This window comes from Phocoena phocoena, chromosome 20 (genome assembly GCF_963924675.1).
Source record: "Phocoena phocoena chromosome 20, mPhoPho1.1, whole genome shotgun sequence".
Taxonomy (NCBI): domain Eukaryota; kingdom Metazoa; phylum Chordata; class Mammalia; order Artiodactyla; family Phocoenidae; genus Phocoena; species Phocoena phocoena.
The window spans coordinates 13,672,542-13,694,600 of record NC_089238.1 but is presented as its reverse complement, the minus strand read 5'-3'; the positions used below and the strand labels follow the sequence as shown (position 1 = coordinate 13,694,600).

General features: G+C 58.0%; 2 protein-coding genes across 6 annotated transcripts in view; one reads left to right on the top strand and one right to left on the bottom strand.

Moving 5' to 3' along the window:
* SIPA1L3 (signal induced proliferation associated 1 like 3) overlaps window positions 1-3,757 on the top strand; it is a 94,863-nt gene extending 91,106 nt beyond the window's left edge. The window contains exons 18-20 of the mRNA XM_065898587.1: window positions 380-515; window positions 2,249-2,330; window positions 3,614-3,757. Coding sequence (XP_065754659.1) covers window positions 380-515; window positions 2,249-2,330; window positions 3,614-3,757 — 362 coding nt within the window. The remainder of the gene's footprint in view (window positions 1-379; window positions 516-2,248; window positions 2,331-3,613) is intronic.
* A 5,240-nt stretch (window positions 3,758-8,997) lies between these two features.
* On the bottom strand, window positions 8,998-21,237 carry DPF1 (double PHD fingers 1). Of its 5 annotated transcripts, none has more exons than XM_065898434.1 (12): window positions 21,105-21,237; window positions 15,400-15,560; window positions 15,218-15,325; window positions 13,556-13,683; window positions 13,185-13,274; window positions 12,712-12,790; window positions 12,385-12,516; window positions 11,433-11,483; window positions 11,221-11,340; window positions 10,205-10,317; window positions 9,572-9,653; window positions 8,998-9,436 (listed from the first exon to the last, which is right to left on the bottom strand). In XM_065898434.1, exons 1-12 carry the CDS (start codon window positions 21,134-21,136, stop codon window positions 9,366-9,368), a joined length of 1,167 nt encoding a protein of 388 aa, XP_065754506.1. In that variant the 5' UTR covers window positions 21,137-21,237; the 3' UTR covers window positions 8,998-9,365. The 5 variants fall into 5 exon arrangements, with proteins under 5 accessions (XP_065754506.1, XP_065754507.1, XP_065754509.1 ...); XM_065898435.1 differs by lacking the exon at window positions 21,105-21,237 and adding an exon at window positions 16,992-17,072; XM_065898437.1 differs by having other exon boundaries at window positions 9,366-9,436; window positions 15,400-15,555; window positions 21,105-21,213.
* Between the last annotated feature and the right edge of the window lie 822 nt (window positions 21,238-22,059).

The window sequence follows — 22,059 nt, the reverse complement described above, 5'->3', positions numbered from 1 at the left end:
TCACCCGGCGTCAACCCCATCCACTTCTGGCCACTTTTCCCCCTACCATTTATTTACTGACGATACCAGGTCACTTCTGCCCAATTTGGGTGGTCACTTCCCCACACCGCAACTTAATTTCTTTCTCTGTCCCTTGTATTTTGTATAAGCTGGTCATCGGGTCTGGAGGCTTGCTCAGAATCAGGACGGGTTATTGTTGTTTGTGTCCTGATTTGGTTTGGTATTTCGGCAAGAATCCATCCTACGTGCCTGTGTGATCTCACCGGGGTGTGATTGGCAGTGTCCTGGAGTTTCCAGGGAGGGCTTGGTCACTGGGGGAGGGGGTGGGGTGAGGAGGAGCCGGGAGCCCTGCCGACCACCGCCCCCATCTGCCCGGCAGTGCAAAGAGCCGTCTCGCTCTTCTCTCTCAACGACCCAGCTCTGAGCCCGGACATCCCGCCAGCGCACAGTCCTGTCCACAGCCACCTGAGCCTGGAGAGGGGGCCCCCGACCCCCAGGACTACCCCTACCATGAGGTGAGGTTCCTTCCCCAGCGCTGGGTGAGAGGCCGCCGGGCAGGTCACCCCACCACCCCCTTGGCAGTAGCTGCAGGAGCAACCGCCCCTCTCACCTGACAGACTTTGGACTAACCCACGTGCGGGGGCCCAGCAGGGACCAAGTCGGGGTCAGCCCTGTGGTCAGCACTCAGGATTGTTTCACTGCCAACTTGCAAAATCGCTAAGTAGTGCCCCCCGGTCTCCCCCGCCGCCCCCGGGCCTCTCGTCTGCCCCCTCTGTCTGCCCGCTCCCGGCCTTCAGCCTCCAGTCTGTCTGCTCCCAGGTCTCCTCCTCTGCAGGTTCCTAAATTACGCGTGTGTTCCCCTGACATTTACCTCTCACTCTTCCCCGGCAGGCCCCGTGCTGGGCTGTCTGGGGACACAGCGGTGATGGAGGCGCAAGCCCTGCCCTCACGAGGCTTCCGGGGGAGGAAGGAGGACGGGGAGGCGGGCATCTCACATGTAGTCAGCAGATTCATCCGCGCCAGCTTGGCAGAAAATAGAACTACAAAGCGGGAGCGAGGAGGGCAATGGCATGTTTACACGTCCGTGGGTTTCAGTAGTGCACCTCGCACTCACCACACCTCAGCGTGCAGGGCTCCGCATACAGCAGTCGTGCACTGCGCTTTATCGGCAGCTGAAGCGATTTCCGAGGGTGGTTTTGACTCTCCTTGTTTTTTGCTGCATACAGTGGCTTTAGAACTCAACCTCCACCACAGATTGGCCCCACTCTAATAGCAGAGCTGGGTGGGCACAGATGGGGCACCGCGGCAGGGGTAGGAGCAGGGTCGCTGTGGAGATGGCGGGACCTCTGGGCACGCTCCCGGACGCCTTTCGCCCTGAACTGATGACCTCCCTCCCCCTGCCTCCTGTCTCCACTTGTGGCTGCGGCTCCCCAAGATGCAGCACCAGCAGGGAGGAAAGGGTGGGAGAGGCGGGAGGGCCGAGTCCTCTCCCCTACTTGGGCAGAGACACACACACCCCCCCCCCCCCGTCTCCCTCTCGTCTGCTGCAGCCCACGCACCTCCCCGACCCCGGCATCCCTACCGGGTGTGTGCGTTCCCACAGCTCCCAGTGGAGCCTTCTCGGCTGCCTGCCCTCCTCTGCAGGGGCCAGGCGGGTCCAGCCCTGGGGAATCTGCACAGAGGGGGAGCCACAGGCTGGGGTCCTGTGTGCAGAGCCCCCACCTGAGCCTGGATTTCCCCTCTGTCCAGTGGGGAAACCACCGTCTGCCCTGTTAGGTGAAACCTCACACAGTACAGGGTGGGCTCTCAGTAGCGGGGGGCTGTTATTGTCCGTATCGTTACTGGTCCTGTCCATCAGTCAGGCTCTCCCATCCGTTTGCCCACTTACATGCCCCATGTGCCGGAGCGATGCTCGGGCCTGCCGGGGGCTCAGTGGATGGGCGTGGGGGGGTGTTCTTTGTACTGTGCCACCTGAGGTGGTCATACGTGGGGGGAGTTTCTCCCAAAAGCACACGCATGGTCCATCCTCTGGAGGAATGCACACACAGCAGGCCTGGTGCTCCCACGACCCACATCCACATCCACAGACGTGCCCTTGCCAGGTGGAGCGTGGCCTTCTCCTCCAGGCATCCCTTGGGACTCCAGCAAGAAAAGGACTCCCCAGAGCCTCAGGGACAAGAGGGAGCCTGTATCCCGGGCTCCTCCCAGCCGTGGGCCAAGAGCCTGACCCTGCCCCCTGTCCTTCCAGTGAGGAGCCACCCCTGGATCTGACAGGCAAGGTGTACCAACTGGAAGTGATGCTGAAACAGCTGCACACGGACCTTCAGAAGGTAAGGCTGCCAAGCGGCCGCTTCACGTGGCACGCACCTCCCCATTGCACTTCCAGGCCCCCCCGGAGGGTGGCGGGGGACAGCGAGGCTGAGGCACCCGTCCCCACCCACACCCCATCTATTCTAGGGGAGGCCACCCAGCTTTGAATGTAGTCATGAGTGAAGAGTAAAAAGTGACAGTAGGGAACGCTGGTAAAGCACACAGAGAAACCCTCATACCCTCTTGGCGGGGGAGTAAATTGGCCCAGCCGTCTTGGAGGGCAGTCGGACAATATTTGTCAAAACTGTAATTGCGTACCTTGTCGACCCAGCAGTTTCACTGTGGGAACTTGTCCAACAGAATTTCGAGCACGGGCACGAAGAGACCCGTGAGCAAGGATGTTCGCTGCTGCACCACTGGCGATAAAAAATTGGAGCCAGTGCAGCTGTCCGTCGACAGGAGAATGGTTACATAAATGACAGGACACCCGTGCCGCGGGGCGGTCTGCAGCTGGTTAAAGTAGTCACAGAAACCTACGTATTTACTAACGTACAAAAGAAGTCCCGTAACTCAAGCAGGAAATGAAGCAAGTTGCAAGGGTTTCCTAGAGCATCATCACACTTAAAAAACGTTGAAGAGCTGTGGGTCAGAGGGATATCTAGAAGGCGACATTCCAGATTGTTCCTTGTACTTATCTCCAGGGTGTGGAAGAGTGAGGGGAAATCAGAGTGGAAGAGACTTTCACTTGTCGTTTTATATGTGTTTGGGTAAAAAGCCAAAAGGTGGCCGAGTCGAACATGGGAGTCTCAAGCACAGGGGTCATAGGGGCCCAGGTTCACATCCCACCCGACCACTTAATGCTGTGTGACCTTGCACAAGTCACTGCCTGAGCATCTTACACCGTCCTGGAAGGGCAGCCCTGCGTCCACATCCCAGCCCCCTACTTGCTGTGTGAGGTCTGGTCTCCTCTTCCAGGAAAATGGGGGTAACAACAGGCCCCAGCCCTTGGGTGGCTGTGAGTGTGGAATGAGGTGCCCCTAATTACAGTGATGTTTGTCAGTTACTGCACGTCAGGCTGTGTTCTAAGAGCTCAACATATGTGACCTCAGGGAGACCTCTCAACTGCCCCTTTTAGAGCGGAGGAAACTGGGGCCGAAACTTGCCCGAGGTGGCTCAGCTGTTGAGAAGCAGAGCCGGGATTTGAACCCTGGCAGCCTGGCTCTAAACCACAGCCTAGCGGGGCTCGCAGGCCCCGGGGAGCCATTCAAGGTGCGCCCGCTGATGCCAGCCCCCGCCCCCGCAGGAGAAGCAAGACAAGGCGGTGCTGCAGTCGGAGGTGGCCAGCCTGAGGCAGAACAACCAGCGGCTGCAGGAGGAGTCCCAGGCCGCCAGCGAGCAGCTCCGCAAGTTCGCCGAGATCTTCTGCAGGGAAAAGAAGGAACTCTGAGGTGGAGAGGCTGCCACCTGCCCCCCTCCGCCTGGGCAGACCGGGGGCTCCCGCTGTCCTCTCCTTCAGCCCGGCTTCTGGTTGCAGGTGTGACCGAGCTATGCAGCCAGGGCCCCACCGCCCTCCCGTGGACACGGACACTCGGGGTGGCAGTGGGACCTGAGGGAGGCCTCACGGGGCTGTGAGCTGGGGTCCACTCCTGGCCCTCGAGCCCCAGAGGGCGACGTGGTCTCCCTCTGAGCCGCCATCTGAGGTTCCTGGGGGCTGGGCCACGCCCACACTGCCCCCAGGGTCCCATCCTGCCATCCACATCCAGCCTCTTCCTAGGACCAAGCCACTGGAAGCTGTAGGAAGGGGGTGGAGGGCAGGAGTGAGTCTCCAAACCCCACAGCTCCAGGAATCCCCGAACCGGGTTTCTTCACCACGTACAGCAGCGTCTGGGCTTACGGGGCCAAGACCCCTGCCTGAGAAATCACAGCGGGAAACCATCCCGCTCTCCCCTCACGCCCGGAGAGGTGCAGGCCGGTGTGGAAGTGGGCCAGGGCTCTTGGTCCCTGGTGTGCACTGGCTCCAGAAAGCATGGACATTGCCCCCTCCCTACCCTATCCTCCAAAAAGCAACCAGGAGCACTTTCTTAGAGTTTCATTTATTGTCTTGGGAGGTCCCAGGGTGGAGCGAGGAAACCCCAGCATCCAGAGTTAACTTCTATGAGGGGGAAGGTATTTGCACGCTCGGGACCATTTCTCCAGCCTTTGTCTACCAGTCCCTTGACTGCCAGAGGCCACGGCACCTGGGCCCCTCCGCCTGCGAGCTGCTGACCCGGCCAGGCCCAGCGGCGGAGCCGGCACAGCCCACCCCTCCTCCTCTCCAGCTCCGTCAGCCCCGGCCCCTCCCGGGCACCAGGAGGGGCTCCACGGAGCCGTCAGGTCCGGGCCGGAGGGAGGCAGCCTCCCTCTCCTCTCCGCTTTTGTTTCCCTTTGCAAAGCCCCTCGGCCCATCTCGTAGGCCCCGCAGTAGCAGCAGCAACGTCGGACACCGTCACTGTGCTCCCCGGGGAGCGCCTTGCTGTGCTAACCCCACAAGACGCTGGTTCTCTCGAGGCAATAAGGGGCAGCTGGCCAGGCAGCCAGGCCGGTGTGGTACTACGCTGTTCACCCAGGAAACAGTTTCTTTTTTTCCTTTAAAAACAAACAAACAAAAAAATATATATATATATATTTATTTTTTCATGTGGAGTTGCGCCAGAACAAGTCTGTACGGCCACAGTCTGTGGATTCCCCCAACCTCAAGCTGAGGATCGAGGCGCGTCCCCCGTGGGCTGGGGACGAAAGCAGGGTGGGCAGGCAGGCCGGGGGGCCCAGCTGAGAGCAGCACGCTCCAGCGGGGGGCCAGCACCGGGCGGTCCAGTCCCGTCCGGAGACCCCGCCGCCTCCTCTCTGGGGCCGGAAACCTCAGGGAAGGAGGCTCTGGGGACCGACCACACAGGACACAGACGTTGAAGGAGCAAGAGAAAAGGACCCTCGTCGTGCCTCCCTGCCATCAACCTCTGGCCCCTCGGCAGCACTGCAGTCGCGCGAGAAAGGCCCTCAGGTCTGCCATCTCCTCTCCCTCACCTGTGGTTTGCGAGGGGCGCCTGCCGGGTCCTCAGCCCTGGCCAGCTACTGTGATGTCTCTGCCCCTCTTCCCGGGTCCCTTTTGGGGAGGGTTCTCCAGGACCACTTACCACCCCACCCTTTCCTCAGACCCTAACCTGGGGCTCACCCCTCCCCCACCCGTTTTTGTTTTTTTAAGTTGTCTCCTCACATCTTCAGATCATTTGAATCATTTTGGGGACCTAATCATGTACATCGACAAGTGTAAATTATGATTTGGGGTTTTGTTGTCTGTTATTTCTAAAGGATCTCTGCAAAGCACATTTAATTTGAGTTTGGTGTTCTATCTGATGGCTGAAGATAGCAGCAGGGTTTTTTTTTTTTATGTTGATTTGTTTCATTTGGATTTTTTTATTCTTTATTATCTCCCCCCACCCCCCAGCCCCATCCCCGTCTTGAGATTTTCTGGCATGTTTCTGGAGGTTTTAAAGGAAATAAATGTTTCATAGAAGTGGCTTGTGTGTTCGCTAGCTGAGCAGCTGCCTGGACTCCCTGAGAAGCGGGTGTGATCCAGCGTCAGCCCCCTCCTCCTGTCCCCCTTGTCCCAAACGCCGTCACCCCCCTCCCCCCGATGTACGCACACACCCCTAAGAAGCAGGGAGCACCATTCTCTTTTTCTTGAAACCCAAATGACAGAAATCCAACACTCAGAATGTAAGAAATTTAGTGAGAGCACGGAGTCCTAACCACTGCACCGCCGGGGAGTTCCCCCGAATGTAAGAAATTCTTAAGTTAAAAAGAGGAAGGTTTTACCTCAGAATTCATATACTGGAGGCCTAAAAGCCAGACCCGGCCCATGGAGTTGTGTTGGTTTTAAAATTAATGGTCAGCTTTTTAAAATCTGGAGATGGTACAGAAAGAAAGCTGGATTTCGAGCTTGGTAACTCTGTCCTCCGCAGCAAGACTCGGGACTGAGGGGCCCCTGCCTCCTTGAGCGGGGCTGTCGCCCCAGGCCACACCCTGCCGGGTGCTAGCTCATTGGCACCACACCCGCCCTGGGTGGGAGTAGGCCTCCCTCTGCCAGTCAGCTAGTCGGTGGTTTGGAGTGAAGAGCAGCCCCTGCTTCCAGGCCCCGGGGGCTCGGGGAGAGGTGGAGGTGTCTTGGAAAGATACCGACACAGCCGGGGACCTCAGCCCCGGGCCTAGGGGCTCTCCTAGCTGGGAGCGGTCTTAAACTCCTGGGCCCAGATCTGCAGCTGCCCTGGCGAAACACTTTCGCAGTTTGACCCGGGGATCAGGGTCAAACTTATTTTCCAGACCTCGAAATTTCATGTGAGAATCCCAAGGTCCGGCTTCTGGTGGGAAGTCTAGGTCCAGCTCCACCTGGATCTGAGAAGCAGCCCCTTCTCTTGACGGGGCTGGCCCCACAGCTGGGGCTTTCTGGCCCACCTAGACATTTACCTGTGATGGAGTTTACTGTTTCCGTGCTCAAACCTGATGCTTCTGTAACCTAGACTCTCCCGCACACACACACCCGCCCCCCACACACACAACAAATCTTTTTCCAAAACGGTTATATATCCTTTTTCCAGAGGAGGTGGACCAGCTATTTCCACATCTCCTAAAAATTCTAGAGTGTTCCAGACACTCTCCCCGTCTCCGCCCTCCCTGAGGCCCCATCCTCAACCCATGCTGCCCTCCCCCCTCCAGCACGGAAACGGCGGAACAAGCTGTTCTCACATCCTCTCCTGGCGCCTGTGACACACACCAACTTCCAACACCCCACAACTCGCACACGCCAGCCTGCGCTCTCGCCTGAACTGTGCCCTGCTCGTCCCTTCCCCATCTTGCCCCAGTTTTCCACTTCCTCTGCCTGTCCCCCTCTGGCGGGCCCGGGCGCCCTCCTCGACCCTCCCCCAGTCTCCTCTGCCTCCCACCCCGCCTCTGGCTCTCCCCTCACCCAGGCTCTGAATCCCTTCCTGCCCTTGGCTCTCTCCAGATTTTTCTATTGTCTCCCTAAATTCTTTGTGTCCTCTCCCCTGAAATCTCATCTCTGTGGCATTGTCCTAGGACTTCGCCTGTGCTGGGTCCTAACTTCATCTCTCTCCCCAAATGTGCCTCCCCGCTCTTAGTCTCTCTTCCGCTCTCCTATTTTACGTGCCCTGGTTCCCTGCCTCCCCACATGGAATCTCTTCTGCTTCTCTCTCCAGATCCCTGTACTTCCTCCTCTGTCTCTCCCCATGTGTCTGCTGGTTTTTATTACTATTATTGCCTCTCTCCCACTAAATCATCTCTTCTGTCCTCTTCCACCATAATTCCTCTGGCCCTCTTCATCTACATCTCTCTCCAGGTCTACGTCTTCCCTCTCCTGCTCTTTTTCTCATTCTCTATAAATGTGTGACTCCTATCTGTCTCTCTCCTGACTGTTCTTGTGTCCTGGTTCTCACTCCTCACCTCACCTCACCCAAATCTGTCTTCCTCCTAATGTCCCTGGATCTATATCCCATCGCCCATTCCCCTCTGTTCTTTGCCCCACATCGGGATAGGGAGCTCCAGGTGATGTCTGGGTGTAGGGTGAGGCACCCCTGATCCCTACCAACGGCCCCGAGGGGAGGGGCCAGCCCCCAGTCTTCATCTTTCCATCCCTTCCCTTCCCTTCCCCCAGTCCCCAGCTTCCCGCCTCCCTCCTCACTGCTTCCCCGTTGCAGCTGCAGCAGTCCGTTGCCAGGGCAACCACAGCTGGCTGGGTGGGAGCCCCCCTCCACCCCACCCCCCCCTTCTCCTTTCCAGCGAGGCAGGGAGGAGCTGGGACAAAGCCAGAGAAAGGCGGGGTGCAGAGGGGAGCTGGAGGGAGATGGACGTAGGGCCAGCTCCAGCTGTTAACCTCGGTTGCTTCTCCCCCAGTGAGGCCCCATCTCCCCTTCTTGGTGATGCCCCAAACCAGCCTGGAGAACGAGGCAGACGACGTGGGCAGAGGGGTCAGGCCCAGTTTAATACACGGAACAAGTTAATTCACAGCAGAGGCAGGCAATAAAGGAGACTCGTTTACAAGGGGGGACACGCCTGGATTGGGGGAGACCCCCCCAAACCCACCACCTCCCCCACTTGCAGTCTCAATTTCCCTTTTTTTTTTAAACCCGAACAACAAACACACACAACCACAAGAAACAACCACGCCCCCTCGCGACCCGAAAATGGCCAGCGAGGGTGGCAGGGGGCAGCCCGGCCTGGCCGGTAGGGAATCGGGGCGGGGGGGAGGAGGAAAATCTAGTCTGTTGCAGAGTCTGTGCTTCTCATTCCAGCAGGCGCTGGGCAGGGGCCCGCCTTGCCAAGGCGGGCACGGAGTGGGCTCGGGGCGGGGCTCTCGGGGAGGGAGCAGGAACGGAGTTCAAAACCGTGGTTCACATCATGCAGTATCCACAGTGGGCACCAAGAGAGGGCGGGGGTGGACACCACACCCACCTGCCCTGGGCACAGGGGGGAATGGTGCCCACCTTGGGTGGGGAGGTGGGAGAGCTGCAACTCCAGGGACTTGGGGGGAGGAGCCGCCAGGCAGGAAACGCGTAGACTGGTGCCCAGTAGATGCGCTCAGCAGTGCCCCCTCCACCCAGCCAGACCTTATAGGACTCTTTGTTATATATTAATTTCTTTTTTTTTTTAACTTTTTGACTTTTTCTTTAGAAAAAGGCTTTGTCCGTGCCCCCAGCTGGCATCCACCACCCCTCGTGCCCGCCCAGAGGCGGGGTATGGCTTTGAGGGGAGCAGAAGCCCCTGGTGCCCATTTGCGAAGGGGTGAGGCAGGAGGGAGGAAGGGAGAGGACCCTGCTGGGCCCACCAACCCACAGGGCAAACATTCCACTTGCACAGAGGGGAGGGGTGACCCAGCCCCCTCTCAGGCTCCCCCCACCCCCGGCCCCTTCCACTGTGGGGCATTAAGGATGGGGAGAGACTGGAGGAGCTCCAAGAGGCAGGTAGGCAAGCATCACCCCAGAGGTCCAGGTGAGCCAGAGCCAGGCCTAGGTGAGGGTGATGTAGGCAGAGGCCTTCTCTTTCAGATGCCGAAGACAGAGGTGACAACTCCAGCTCCCTGCGGCGCGGCCGGAGGACAGGGAGTTAGGCCCAGGTCTGGGCAGGGCTGCCCCGACCCCCTCCCACCCAGCGGACAGCAGGACAACCACTGTCCAACACCCCACCCCCGTGTCCGGCCCTCCTCTTCTCTCACCTTCCGGGGGCTCCGCCATGGGGGGACTCAGGCAGTACATGTGGTAACCCCGATCGCAGTCGTCACAAAACAGCAGCTGGTCCTGGGAGGTGAGACCCGCCCAGCTGGCACCCTGGGGGCACGGGCACCAGAAACCGGGGTGGGGGGCGGGGGCAGGGGCCAGGTCAAAGGGGCTGGGGGAGGCGGTCCCTTGCAAGACAAAGGGCTCTGAGCAGGTCATCTTTGCAAAACCCTACTGGGCGACGAGCGAAACACCCCTGAGGACTGTCAGTTTGCAGTTTGTAGTTTAGGTTTTATAGGACTCTGTGGAACACTTAAAATGACACGGAGATGGTCTGGAAGTCATGGACGTGGGTTCAGGTCCCAGCCGTACCATTTTCCTGGCTGGGTGACCTTGGGCAAGTCTAGTCCCCTCTCTGAGCTCGGTTTCTTCTCTGTGAAGTGGGAACGAGATCACCTACCTCAGGGCAGTTGGAAGGAGTCAGAGAGTGAAGAGTATTAAGTGCCGGGCTCAATTAATGGACACTAACAGTAATCATAATACAGGTTACTGGTGTTCACCAGGGAGGGGGCTCCAGGGGAAGGAGGCCGCCTGGGGGCATGTCCCGGGGAAGGGGGCACATGGGCACTCACGTCGTTCTCCGAGGTGCCACACAGGCTGCAGGACTTGCACTCGATGCACTGCCAGCGGTAGGTCCGCACAGCCGCCGTCATGTTCACCGTGAACTGTAAACACGAGGGGTGTCCTGGGGGCCGAGGGGCAGGGATGCAGTTAGGGGTCATCGTGCCCCTGGTGGCTGCTGACCCCCCAGGGAAGCAATGGCTCAGCCCCCATCCCTAGCTCACAAGGCCCACAGCCCGACCCCAGCCAGCCCACGGTGCCCAGACCCTGTCCCGCAGGCAGTGCTGCCCTGGCCACCAGTCTCCTCCCCAGGGCACCATGGCAACCGTATCCGTTACCCACGGTGCTGTGGCAACCGCTACCACCCACAGCACCGGGGCAGCCACATTCTGTTAACCACCGTGCTGAGGCAGCCGCGTTCCATTACCCACGTGACTGTGCAGGGTGCTCACCCACTGGTCAACCCACCGCCCCAGTACAGATGCGCAGCCACTACCCCAGGCCACGACAACCACCTTCCACTACACCCAATCGCCATGACAACCATATGTCACTACCCATAATACCACGACGACCACAATTCATCAGCCACCGTGCTGAGGCAACCACCGTCTCTTACCCACAAGTCCACCTTGGGAAACCACAGTCTATTAACCACAACTCCATGGCAATGGCAAGCGCCCTCTGTGATCCACAGCACCCAGGCAGTGGCAATCCATTACTCGCGATCACAGCCCCACTACCCACGATGTTTTGGCAACCACCTTTCACTGTTCCCCACGCCAGATAAGCACATGCCGGTACCCACAATGCCATGACTACCACATCCCATTGTTCCCAGAGCCTTCCCTGACCCCACTCAGTTTCCCACAATCCTCAGCAGTTGAGTCGGCTGTTTATCCTCAGTGCCCCTGGGATGCTCTGCATCCCCCCCAGTCCTCTCACTCCTCTGCCTTCTCTCCTCCAGATCTGGACTCCTGGAGTCCTCTCCACCACGGCCCCCAGAAACCTCAGGTGGGGGCATCACCTGATCGCCCACAGTCGGCACAGGAGATAAGGTCCTCGGGACACCCCGTCTTCTTGGAGCCACCCAGGCAGAAGTCACAGTAGCCATTGGGGATGACAGTGCCATCAGGCGCCTTCTTGGCTGAAAGAGAGCAGGCAAGGGTTGGCATGGGCAGGCAGGGACACTCAGTCCAAGGCTGCTGCAGAAGTAGGGGCAGAGGGAGGCGTCCCTACCTGTGTGTTTCCTCTGTGCCTCAGGGACCCAGGCCAATTCTTTGTAAAACTCTGGGGATGGGGGGACAGAAAAAGGGGCTCTCACCATAGGCAAAGCTCCACCCTGCCCCCAGCCTCAGCCAAAGGGGTGGACCCCTTCTCCAGGCATGGAGGAGGTAGGGGGAGGGAGCAGCTACCCCAAGCTGTGGCCAGTAGCAAAAGAGAGTTGGGGAAGCCCAAATAATTCTCATCAGGACCCCCCCAACTCTTTGAGGACAACTGATACGTCCTCTTTATTAGGTAAAAACTTGGCAGATGCAGCTTTAGGAAGAGACCTCTGCTTCCCCGCCCATACACACTTCTACCAGACAGCCCCCCCCACAACTAAGCCCCGACTAAATAACAATTAGGTGGACACCACTGGCTGAGATCTGGTGTGGAAACAGACATTCGGAAGGAAAATTCTCAACACAGGGGTGCCTCGGTGTGTGGTGGGGATGGGATGAAGAGACTGCCCTCTCCCACCGAGGGGGTGGGTGGAAAGATGGTTTTTCCACTGGCAGAGCCTCCCCCCAAGCCTTCCCCCATCCCTCAGCTGTCAGGGTTGGCACCGGATTGGCATGGGCGATCGCCAAGGGTTCCCAGGCCACGGACCCTGCCCCTCGGCCAAAGCTTAGCAGAGAAGGGAGAAAGGGAGGCAGGGAGGGAGGGGAGTCATCTATCACCCCCCCCTCCCCAAGCTCTAATTGAAACAATAAATCAGACCCAGAAATATTACGCCCGGCCAGGAGCGAGGGAGAGATGGTTGGTTGCCATGGCAACCTCAGAGCCAGCATCCCCCATGGTTGGTGGGGGGAGGGGACCGCTGAGCTGGAGATTCTCCAGAAATGTCTAATGTGCCCCCTCCCTCCCAGGCTCCTTAGCCCCCACTCCCAGGGCCCCTCACCACCCCACGCCCTGCCCGCCTGCTCACGTTTATGGTTGTTTTTCCGGTGGAAGGGCAGGGCGTGGCGTTCGGCGTTCTCCTCCCCCTCCTCCTCAGCCAGGTGGGTGTGGGTGTAGTGGTAGCTGAGCCCTGGCCGGTTCTTATACCGTTTCCCACAGACTGGAGAGTGAGCAGGAAGGGCCGGTCAGCCCTCCCAGCCCGCCTCTGCCCTGGCCTCCAGGATCACACCTCCACCCTCTGCCAGAGGCCTGAACATCCCCCAACCAGGGTCCAGAACAGAAGGGAGGGGGCCAGGAGGGGAGAGGTCTCTGGGCCCCACTCTCTCTCTCTTCCCCCCTCTTCAGAAAGACTCACTATCACAGACATACGGCTTGTCTCGGTCCTCCAGGGAAGCGGTGTCCTGGCGTTTCCGGAGACCCCCGATGCCATATGCCTAGGGGAAAAGTCATGAGTGAGGGGCCAAGAAAGGGAGGGAACTAAGAGAATTTTCATCATTTGGGCCTGAAAGTCAAATCTCAGCTCTGCCACTTCCTAGCTGTGGGCCTTGAGTAACTCCCTTGATCTCTCCAAGGTTCAGTTTCCTCATCCGTGACACAGGTATGAAGCTAGTTCTAACCCACCGTACAATCTCTGTTCTGCAAATGGTTTAATAGACCCAAGCCTCAATTTCCTCATCTGTAAAATGGGTATAAAAATCCCCTATCCCTTCAGGCTGCTCTGGGGATTAAATGAGGTCAAATTGGGGCAGGGTCTGAACATTGTACATACTCAGTAAATGGGATCTGCACTGAGCGGAGGAGTGATGGAGAGAAACTCTGGAGCAATACCTTTCCTTTGGCCCTGTTCTTCCTCCTGGGAATGTCATCCTCCAAGTCTTCCACTTCAAGATCATGTGGAAACTCCAGCAGCTGCTGTTTCTGGGCACCAGGAGAAGGGAGATTGGGGTTAAGAAAATGGGGTATTGTTCTGCTTTGCCGGGGGGGGGGGGTGGCTCTGGGCGGACCGGAGACCGGGGGTATCAGGGCAAGTCAGGAGGTCTTCCAAAAAAGAGATGACGTGTGGAAGAACAGAGACTTAGGACGCCCAAAGGCCCTAGGGAGCCAGGGGAGATTTCAGAGCAGGAACAGGATGGGCCGGGGCAGGAGACAGGGGTGAGAGGGCAGCTGTGGCCCCTGGCGGGGGGGTGGGGGGATCCTACCTGGCAGTCCATAATGGTCTCCTCCTCCTTCAGCTCTATCTTCTTCTCCCCTGTCTCAGCACACAGTAGAGCCTCAAGGACCGGCCCTTCTGGGAGGCCGCCCTCCTTCTTCAATGGCGCCTCACAGTCTGGGGACAAGGGAGGAGGGTGTCAAGTGGAGGACTTGTTCCTGGAGGACTCCTCAAACTGCCCAGATTGGAGATCATGCTCTTTGCTAGAGGGAAGAGGCTTTCCCACACTCAACCAGCAATAGACTCAAAGGTTCAACCATACACCCTTCCAACAAGAGGCTTTCCCACACTCAACCAGCAATAGACTCAAAGGTTCAACCATACACCCTTCCAACAAGAGGCTTTCCCACACTCAACCAGCAATAGACTCAAAGGTTCAACCATACACCCTTCCAACAATACTTCCATACATCCTTTCCAAGGATGCTCAGACCCTGGGGAAGACACAGCCAGACCCTCAGAGCCACTTGGACACACTCAAGGGGAGACATGCCCAGACCCTCCTGTATAACTACATACATACCTGTAGGAGACCCCACCCAGACCCTCACACCTGGAGAGAGCAGACACTCAAACAGGACACACATGGACATACACAGGGGAGATACATACAGGTCATCTGAGACAGCCAGACACACAAAGGAAGAGATACACCCAGACACTCAGATATACCCAGACACATGGAGGAGACATATCCAGACCCTTGGGTATACTGGCACACCCAGCTACACTACAAAAGAGAACATCAGACCACCAGATATACCCAGACCACATGGGGAAGACACGGCCAGACCCTAGCAAACACCTGAACATACTTAGGGGAGATAGAGACACACCTAGAGAGAGTCACTCAGGTGGATACACATACACACAGGAGATAGAGACAGTCCCTCCAATACACCTGGACCCACACAGATCCTTGGATATACCTGGACAGGGGGAGAGAAACAGCCAGTGACTCTAATAGTACTGGACACATTCAAGAAGTGATAAAACCAGACACTCATGGGGCAGCGCACGTGCAGAAATACATCTAATACACCAGACAGACACTCAGGGAAGAGATTCTCCCAGACATTCCAAAGCATCTGGCGCTCAAAGGAAGAGAGAGCCGGACCCCCTGACACACTCACATCAGGAACCGCTGGACACTCTGATAGACCAGCCACACACAAGAGGAAACAAACCTTCTAATACACTTGGGAACACCTGAAAAAAGACACAGACACTGAGATACACTCTATTACAAAGGGAAAGAGTTACAACCTGACACTCTGATACATCCAGACACACTCAGACATCCACAGGAAGCAATACAGTCAGATACTCTGATACATCCCAGCTCACAAGGGAAGAGATACAAAGACTGGATACACCTGGACACACATAACAGATACCACTCTGTCCTGAAATACGCCTGGGCCCAAGTAGGATAAGATACAGTCCAAAGCTCAGTCACTCAGGGAAAACTGGAGAACCTCTGGACGACACCCAGACACACAACGGCAGACACAGCCAGCCACGCAGACAGTGGCTAGGAGGGAAGTAAAGGCGAATGCTCAGACGCACACCGGCATCACCACACACTTATCAGCGTGCGCTGTGGGCACCCACTGGGGCCACCGAAGGCACAGGACGGAGCTCCACCCACCAATCTTGTACTCGCAGGGCCGGAGTCTGGGGTCTTCCAGGATGTTGAGTCTCCGTTTCTTTCTCCAACAGCGGGCGGGGTACGTGTAAATCTGTCCCGGGGCCAAACCTGGAGTGAGAAGGGCGGTGAGAACGCGGCCGCGAAGCCACCGCCCCGCCCCACCCCCAACCTCCCAGCCGTACCCGGGCCGCGGTGGGTCTTCTCCATCCAGATGTAGCAGTTGTTCTGGGCCACGCCGGTCTGCGAGTCGAGGAACGGCAGGCGCAGGCTGCGCTCGGCGCACAGGCGCGCGTTGTAGCTGCGGCAGTGCTCGATGGCTTCTCGGTAGAAGTCCTCGCCTAGGCTGCGAGGGGCGGGTGGGCGGGCGGGCGGCTGTCAGCAAGGGCAGGCGCACCGGGTCGCCCGGCACCCCTCCCCCAGCCCGCCCGTGGGGAATGGGTGGGCCGACTCCTCCAACCTCACCTCTCCCCCGCTGTCGTCGCTCCTGGACCCAGGAGCCCCCAACCCGGACTCAAGCAGGCCTTGAGCCAAGGAGTGGATACACACAGTATAGAAACAGATAAAAATACACCGGGACCCATCCATACAGGCACATATCCAAATACACAACACAAACCAATCGCACATAGTCACACAGGGTTCGCACACAAAGAGAGACATATCCCAAGACTCACAAAGGAGAAACAGACACATCTCACATATGTGCTCACACATATATCTACTGAAAAACACAAGTATCTCAAGTCCCATAGTGTAGAAGCAGACAGATCACACACATATACATGCACAAATATATATCACATATCCAAAGACACACAACATAAACAATCACCCACACAAAGACACACAACACGCAAACAGATGACACACCACACACAGACACATCCACTTACTCATCCATCCGAAGACACACACAGATACACAAATGTTAAAAAAGAAAAAACGTTAAAAACAAACTACCCACATATGCACTTACACACATAGCCAAAGACACAACACAAATCTCACACACACACACACACACAATCCAGATACACTATACAAAGAAATCACACAGATTCACACAGGATACACACACACATTCACGAAGATACACAATATAGAAACCAACATCTAAAATACCACAACATCAAACACACAAAGATACACGCATACACAACATAGAAACAGACAAATCCACCCATAGTCACACAAAAATTTGCACATAAATACATGCATACCTACATATCCAAAGACACAGAACATAAATGATGCAGAGTTTCAAAGGATATGTACACACACTCAAAGACCAAAATATCCAAAGACACCTAGTGTAGAATGTGAAAGAAATTAAATACATATCCACACACATATCCAAAAAAAACCCAGAACCCGAACAAGTGACACACACTCCACAACCCAAGACAAAGGTAGTGTGGGCTTCACTCAAGTTTACCAAGGCCCCCGGGCCCCCAGGCCATTTCACCCTCTCCCCAACTCCGGGGGTCGCAGGGCGGGACATGACCCCCTTTCCCGAAGAGGGCGCCAATAGGGCTCCGAGTTCCCCATACTCCGCGCTCTTCCAGGAGCAGCGCGTCGGACACGGTTCTTGCCAGAGACCCACAGTCACACACATTCGCAACCCCGCGCAGCCCGGCCCACGGTGACAGCCCCCCAGACACCCCATCGGCCCCACCCCCAGCCGCCGCACACACACACACACACACACACACACACACACGCCCGCGCAGACCCGCTCGAGCGCCCTCCCCTGCCTCCCGCCGGCCCGCAGCACCTCAGGGGGCCGGGGATGACCGTGGCCATCTTGCTCCCAGGGTCCTGCCCCCAGCAGGTCCCCGCCGGGCCGGTCCTCCCAGCGCTCGGGCGGGCGCTGAGGCCGCCCATCCATTCATTCCCGGGGGGCGGGAGCACCGGGACCACAGCCAATCAGGGTGGCGGGGTGGGCCCACCCGGGCCATGCCGGGAGTGGTAGTTCTCCCCGCCCGGGGCTGGCGGGACCCCGCAGAGAAGCGGGTCAGAGGTGCGGCCGGAGGCACGCACAGCCACTCCCGCGCGCTCACTCATGCACACCTCTTGAGTCTCACACATGGGCCTACACTCACCGATGCACACCTGGACTCGCACACACCCACACGCGGCAGCTTACACACACATTCACACGTATACTCACAGCGTCCCACGCAGACTCACGCACACTCCCTCTCCCACACCTTCGCACAGACTCACATACATTTACACTCACACAAACACTTCAGTGCCAGGAGATTTAGAGACACCTTACAGGTGCCCACACGAACGTCCCACCAACGCGTGGCTCACTGACACCTCCCCCTCCCCCTAGTCCCTCCTAGCTCGGGAGAATCCTCTCCGGTCCCCCTCGGAGCTGCCTCTCTCACAAGGACCCCGCCCTACTCAACCCCTTCCCAGGCCTGACAGCTGCTGTGCTAGTTAGGAGATATAGCCTGGCTCTGCCACTTGGTGGCCATGTGACCTTGGGCAAATGACTTAACCTTTCTGGCCTCAGTTTCCTCATCTGTAAAATGCAGATGATGGCTCATTGGATTATTGTGAGGATTAAATGAGTAAGCATGGGTAAAGTGTTTTAAAAGGTACCTGGCAAGTAGTAGGTGTTCAGTAAACTCATTCATTCCACAAAGAGGACCTGATATGTACTAAGATGTAAAATGGTGATAGCTAACCATTATTAGAAAGAATAATGCTGGGCACATAATAGATGCTTAATAAATATTTGTTGAATAGAAATATACTGAGTAGCCACCATGTGCCAGGCACAGTTCTTTAACAGAGATTAACTCACTTGATCCTCATCCTGACCCTCTGGGGTGATATTATCACTACCCCCATTTTCCAGATGAGGAGGTGAAGTCACATGCCCTCAGCTCCTGGTGGCTGTTTGAAGGTGGGACTAAGAAGGATTCACTCACCCAGATGTCTGTACCCAAGTGGTCACCTCCTTTCTCCCACTGTCACCCACACTGACTCTACCCTAAGGGATGCTCAGAGAGGGAGCTGACCTACAGAGTCACAACAATCACCAAGTCCCATGCACACACACCTGGAACACACCCCGGCCCCCATCCAAAGTTCGTGTTCAAGTTTGAGCCCTTGCAGTGGATGAAAACGCCCACCAATGTACTTGTCCACCAGGGGGCTCTCCAGCAGACAGAAGAGGCATAAGAGCCTTCACCTCCTCTTTTGTCACTCGACACCCCCACCTACACCCTGGTGAGAGAGACCCCCTCAGGGTCTTCCACACTCATGGTCAGTTCTGGACACACACACAGACACACACACACACACACACACACCTCTAGTCTTAGACCCCTTCTACAGGCTCTTCCCCATCTCCCCCAGGTAAGGCCTTGACCTCCCCCTTCCCGAACTCAAACAGCAGGGAGTGGGTCTCTGCTTCACATCTGGCCTAGAGCAGATGGCAAGGGGAGTAAGTCCTCACACTCACTCTGGCCTCCAGGTCCCTACAGTGGCCACCCCGTATGTCAGCCACGGTAAGCCCTGCCCCATTCCTCCCAACAGGCCAGCCCAGCTCAGAGTGCCCTTGCCACCTTCATCTCTCACCTTCCACCACCCTCACAGATCTTCCAATATGCCCTTACACTTTCTCCCCACACCTCTAGCCTCAGACACCCCGCTCACTCCTGCCCCACCCCAGAACCTTTGCATCAGTTTTGGTCAGCTTGGAGCCTGAGTGTAGAACACTCCATCACTTCCCTGGACGCCCTTGTCCACCAGCACAATTTGACCCACAGCTGACATTTGGAGAGGGGTCTCCCTTCCCTTCCTTAGCCCTAGTCACCTTCAGAGACCCCTCTCCCACACTTGAGCTCCCCTGCCCAAACAATCCTCCTGTCCCCATCCCCCAGTGCCCTGTGTGGAAACTGGACCACAAATGGAATCAGTATTGATACTACCAATAATAATCACTGCATTCAGCCAGTGTCAGGCTCAGTACCAAGCGCTTTACAAACATCACAGAAGCACCATGAGGTAATAAGAGCTGTTATGATTCCCCAATTCACAGGTGGTAACACTGAGGCTCGGGGCGGGTGGGGAGGGCAGGAAATTAGTGCTCAAGATGGGGTTTGAATGATGCAGGCAGTCAGAACTGAGAGCTGCACCCTCCACCTCCCACTCCCAAGGGGACTTGACTCGCATTCTCTCAGGAACCAGTCCCTGCCCTCACCCCTGCAGACCCCTAGGAAGGTGAGAGCAAAGAAGGGTGCTGGCGCTCCCACCCCCAAGCTTACTCTATCCTTCATGTCCCTGCAATGGCTGCCCCATACCTCCTCCAAGAGGTCTGGGCCAGGGTCAGAGTGAGGATGTCTGGATACCTACAGATCCACCAACCTGCACAGGAACCCCGTCCCAGCCACTTTGAGGGTGTCCCTCATAGGGGAGACAAGTGTGTGTGGAAGACTTAGAGTGAGAGGGAAACAGAAGTGTTGTCACCGTTACACACCATTTCACACTGACCCCAGCCCCGTACACGCCCTCCAAGCCCCCTTTGCCCACCGCAAAGCCACACTTGTAGGCGCGTGCCTGTAAGGTCTGGCCCCCTCCTCTCCCGACTCCCCCCCCCCACCTGAAACTAGAAGCTACTGGGCGCCTTCGGTCCGGCCACCTGGCACAGCCTTTCTGGAGGGCGGGGGCGGGGGATGGGGAGCGCCCCCGGGCCCCTCCCCCCCCTCCACCACCACCCCCCGCACAAGTTGCTCAAGGTCAAGGTGGCGGGTGCCAGGGGTTGGGGGAAGGGTGAGGGAGGTCGCCCAGGCCCCTTTGTGCGGCGCCGCGGGCGTTCGCCCTCCTCCTCCTCCCCACCAGGCCGGGGAGGAGGGGGAGGGGAGTGCCGCGCACGCCAACCCGGGAGGGAGAGCGGGAGCGGCCGCGCGCCTGTCACTCCCAGTCCGCCGTCACCGCCTGGGGAAGGGGGGTGGGGAGCGCTGGGACCCAGGAGTTCGGGATCCCGAGGAGGGAGCGAGAGAGATGGAAAGAGAGGGAAGAAGAGAGGTAGAGAGAGCGAGGGATGTCTAGGAGAGGAGAGGGCTGGAAGAGAGCTAGGTTTGAACCCAGGCGTCCAGGATCCCAGCCACTGGGCCCGGGAGGAAGCTAACACTCGGAGGAGGGACGCGGACAGGGAGAAAGGGAGGGAATCCCCGGAGGCTGAGGGCGCTCCCAGCACCCTCTCCCGAGGCATCTAGTCCCCAAGGAGATGAGAGATGCTCTCGTTAGATGTGTACGGGAGGAGAGAGGGAGGGATCCCACGGTCTAAGCTGAACGGGGCGTCGGGGCTTTAGGTCCTGAAGACCCGGGAAGGGAAACAGCAGGGATCTAATCGGGGACCCCCGACGTCTAAGCTCCCACCCTGCGGTCGCGCGGACCGAGGTCCCCGAGATAGAGGGGGGGGGAAGAGAGAAAGATGCTTTGATGAGGGGAAAGGATGGTGGAGACCCCGGAGACTGAGGTCTGGACTTAGGCGTACGTACTCCCAGCCCCATGCAGGGGCAGGCCCGGCGCCCCCAGAGACTCGGAGGAGGAGAGAGGGAGGAGGAGGAGAGGGAAGCCCCTACCCCCACTCTGGGTGGGGAAACGGCCTCCGCCACCCCCCAGCTCGCGCCACATTCCTTCACTGACAGCGACAAAGAAGAGGCGCCCCCGCGACCCCCGAGGGGCTCCCGCCCCCAGCCCCAGGGGGCGACAGGGGGTGGCGGGCCCGCCCAGGGGAGGGGGCGCAAGCTGGGGGCCCACATTCAACTGCCATCCGCCCACGGCGTCCCCCTCCCCAGCGAGGGCGGGGGAAGGGTTCGGGTAGGGGGCGGGATGGAGGGACGTGGACGGCGGGGACACTCACGACTTGAGCGGGTTCTGAATGGCGGTGGCCATGGCCCGCTCGGCTGGGCCGCCTCCGGCCCGGGGCGCCGCTGCCGCCGCGCGCGGGCCCAGCCCGGCCTGCGCCGCCCGCTCTGCCGCCCAGCGCGCTACGATTTCATTCATTCTTGGGGCTGCGGCGCGAGCGGAGCGGGGCGGGCAGGGGGCGGGGCTCGGCCAATCCCCTCACCTCCCGGCGCACGACGGGACGTGGAGTCTAGGGGCGCTCGGCGGCGCCCGAGGGCGCCCCTGTCCGGACTACACGTCCCAGGGGGCGTCGGGAGGACCGCACGCCCATTGGCTACTGGGGATACAGGGCGGGGCTGGGATCGCCCCAAGGCATCCTTTCCCCTCCCTGGGGGTGCTCCATCCCCAGCTCGGGTTCTCCATCCTCCAGGCACCGCGTGCGCGCAGGAGAAGGTAGTCCCTGGCTTCTGGGTCTCCCCTGGGTGTGTGGATGACCCCAGGGTCTGTCGTGTATTCTTGCCTTTGCCTACTTGTCTGGGTGCCTCTTCTGTGTAAGCCAGTCTGTAAACAAGCACAGGGGTTAATCAATGCCTTTGTTCATTTATTAAGTGCCTGCTATGTGTCAGGCACTCTTCTAGACACTGGGGATACCGCGTGACCAACAGGCAAAGTTGCTGCCCTCAAGGAGCTGACCTTTTAGTGGAGGAAAAAAGATGATAAACGAGCAAATAAACTGATCATTTTAGAGAGTGATAAGTATTATAAAGAAAGTGGCTGCTCTGAGGAGGTGACATTTGAGCTGAGACCTGAGAAGCTGCCACCGTGCAATGGGAGGGGAAGGAGGAAAAGCTTGGCAAGTTCAAAGATCAGTGGGAAAGCTAGTGTAATGAGCAGAGTGAGTCGGGGGAGGCGGGGAGGGAGACAATATTAGGGAGACAGCAAGGATCCAGATCGTGTAGGGCCTTGTGGGC

Bases quoted from the DNA above. Each gene is read 5' to 3' on its own strand.
- DPF1 (XM_065898433.1), bottom strand. From the start codon at position 17,020: ATGGCCACGGTCATCCCCGGCCCCCTGAG. The intron at 11,341-11,432 runs GTAGGGACGCCT...GCTCTCTTTCAG, and splicing joins GGCACAGAGGAAACACACAG to CCAAGAAGGCGCCTGATGGC. The intron at 9,684-10,204 runs GTGAGTGCCCAT...CCGTGCCCCCAG, and splicing joins GTGGCACCTCGGAGAACGAC to GGTGCCAGCTGGGCGGGTCT.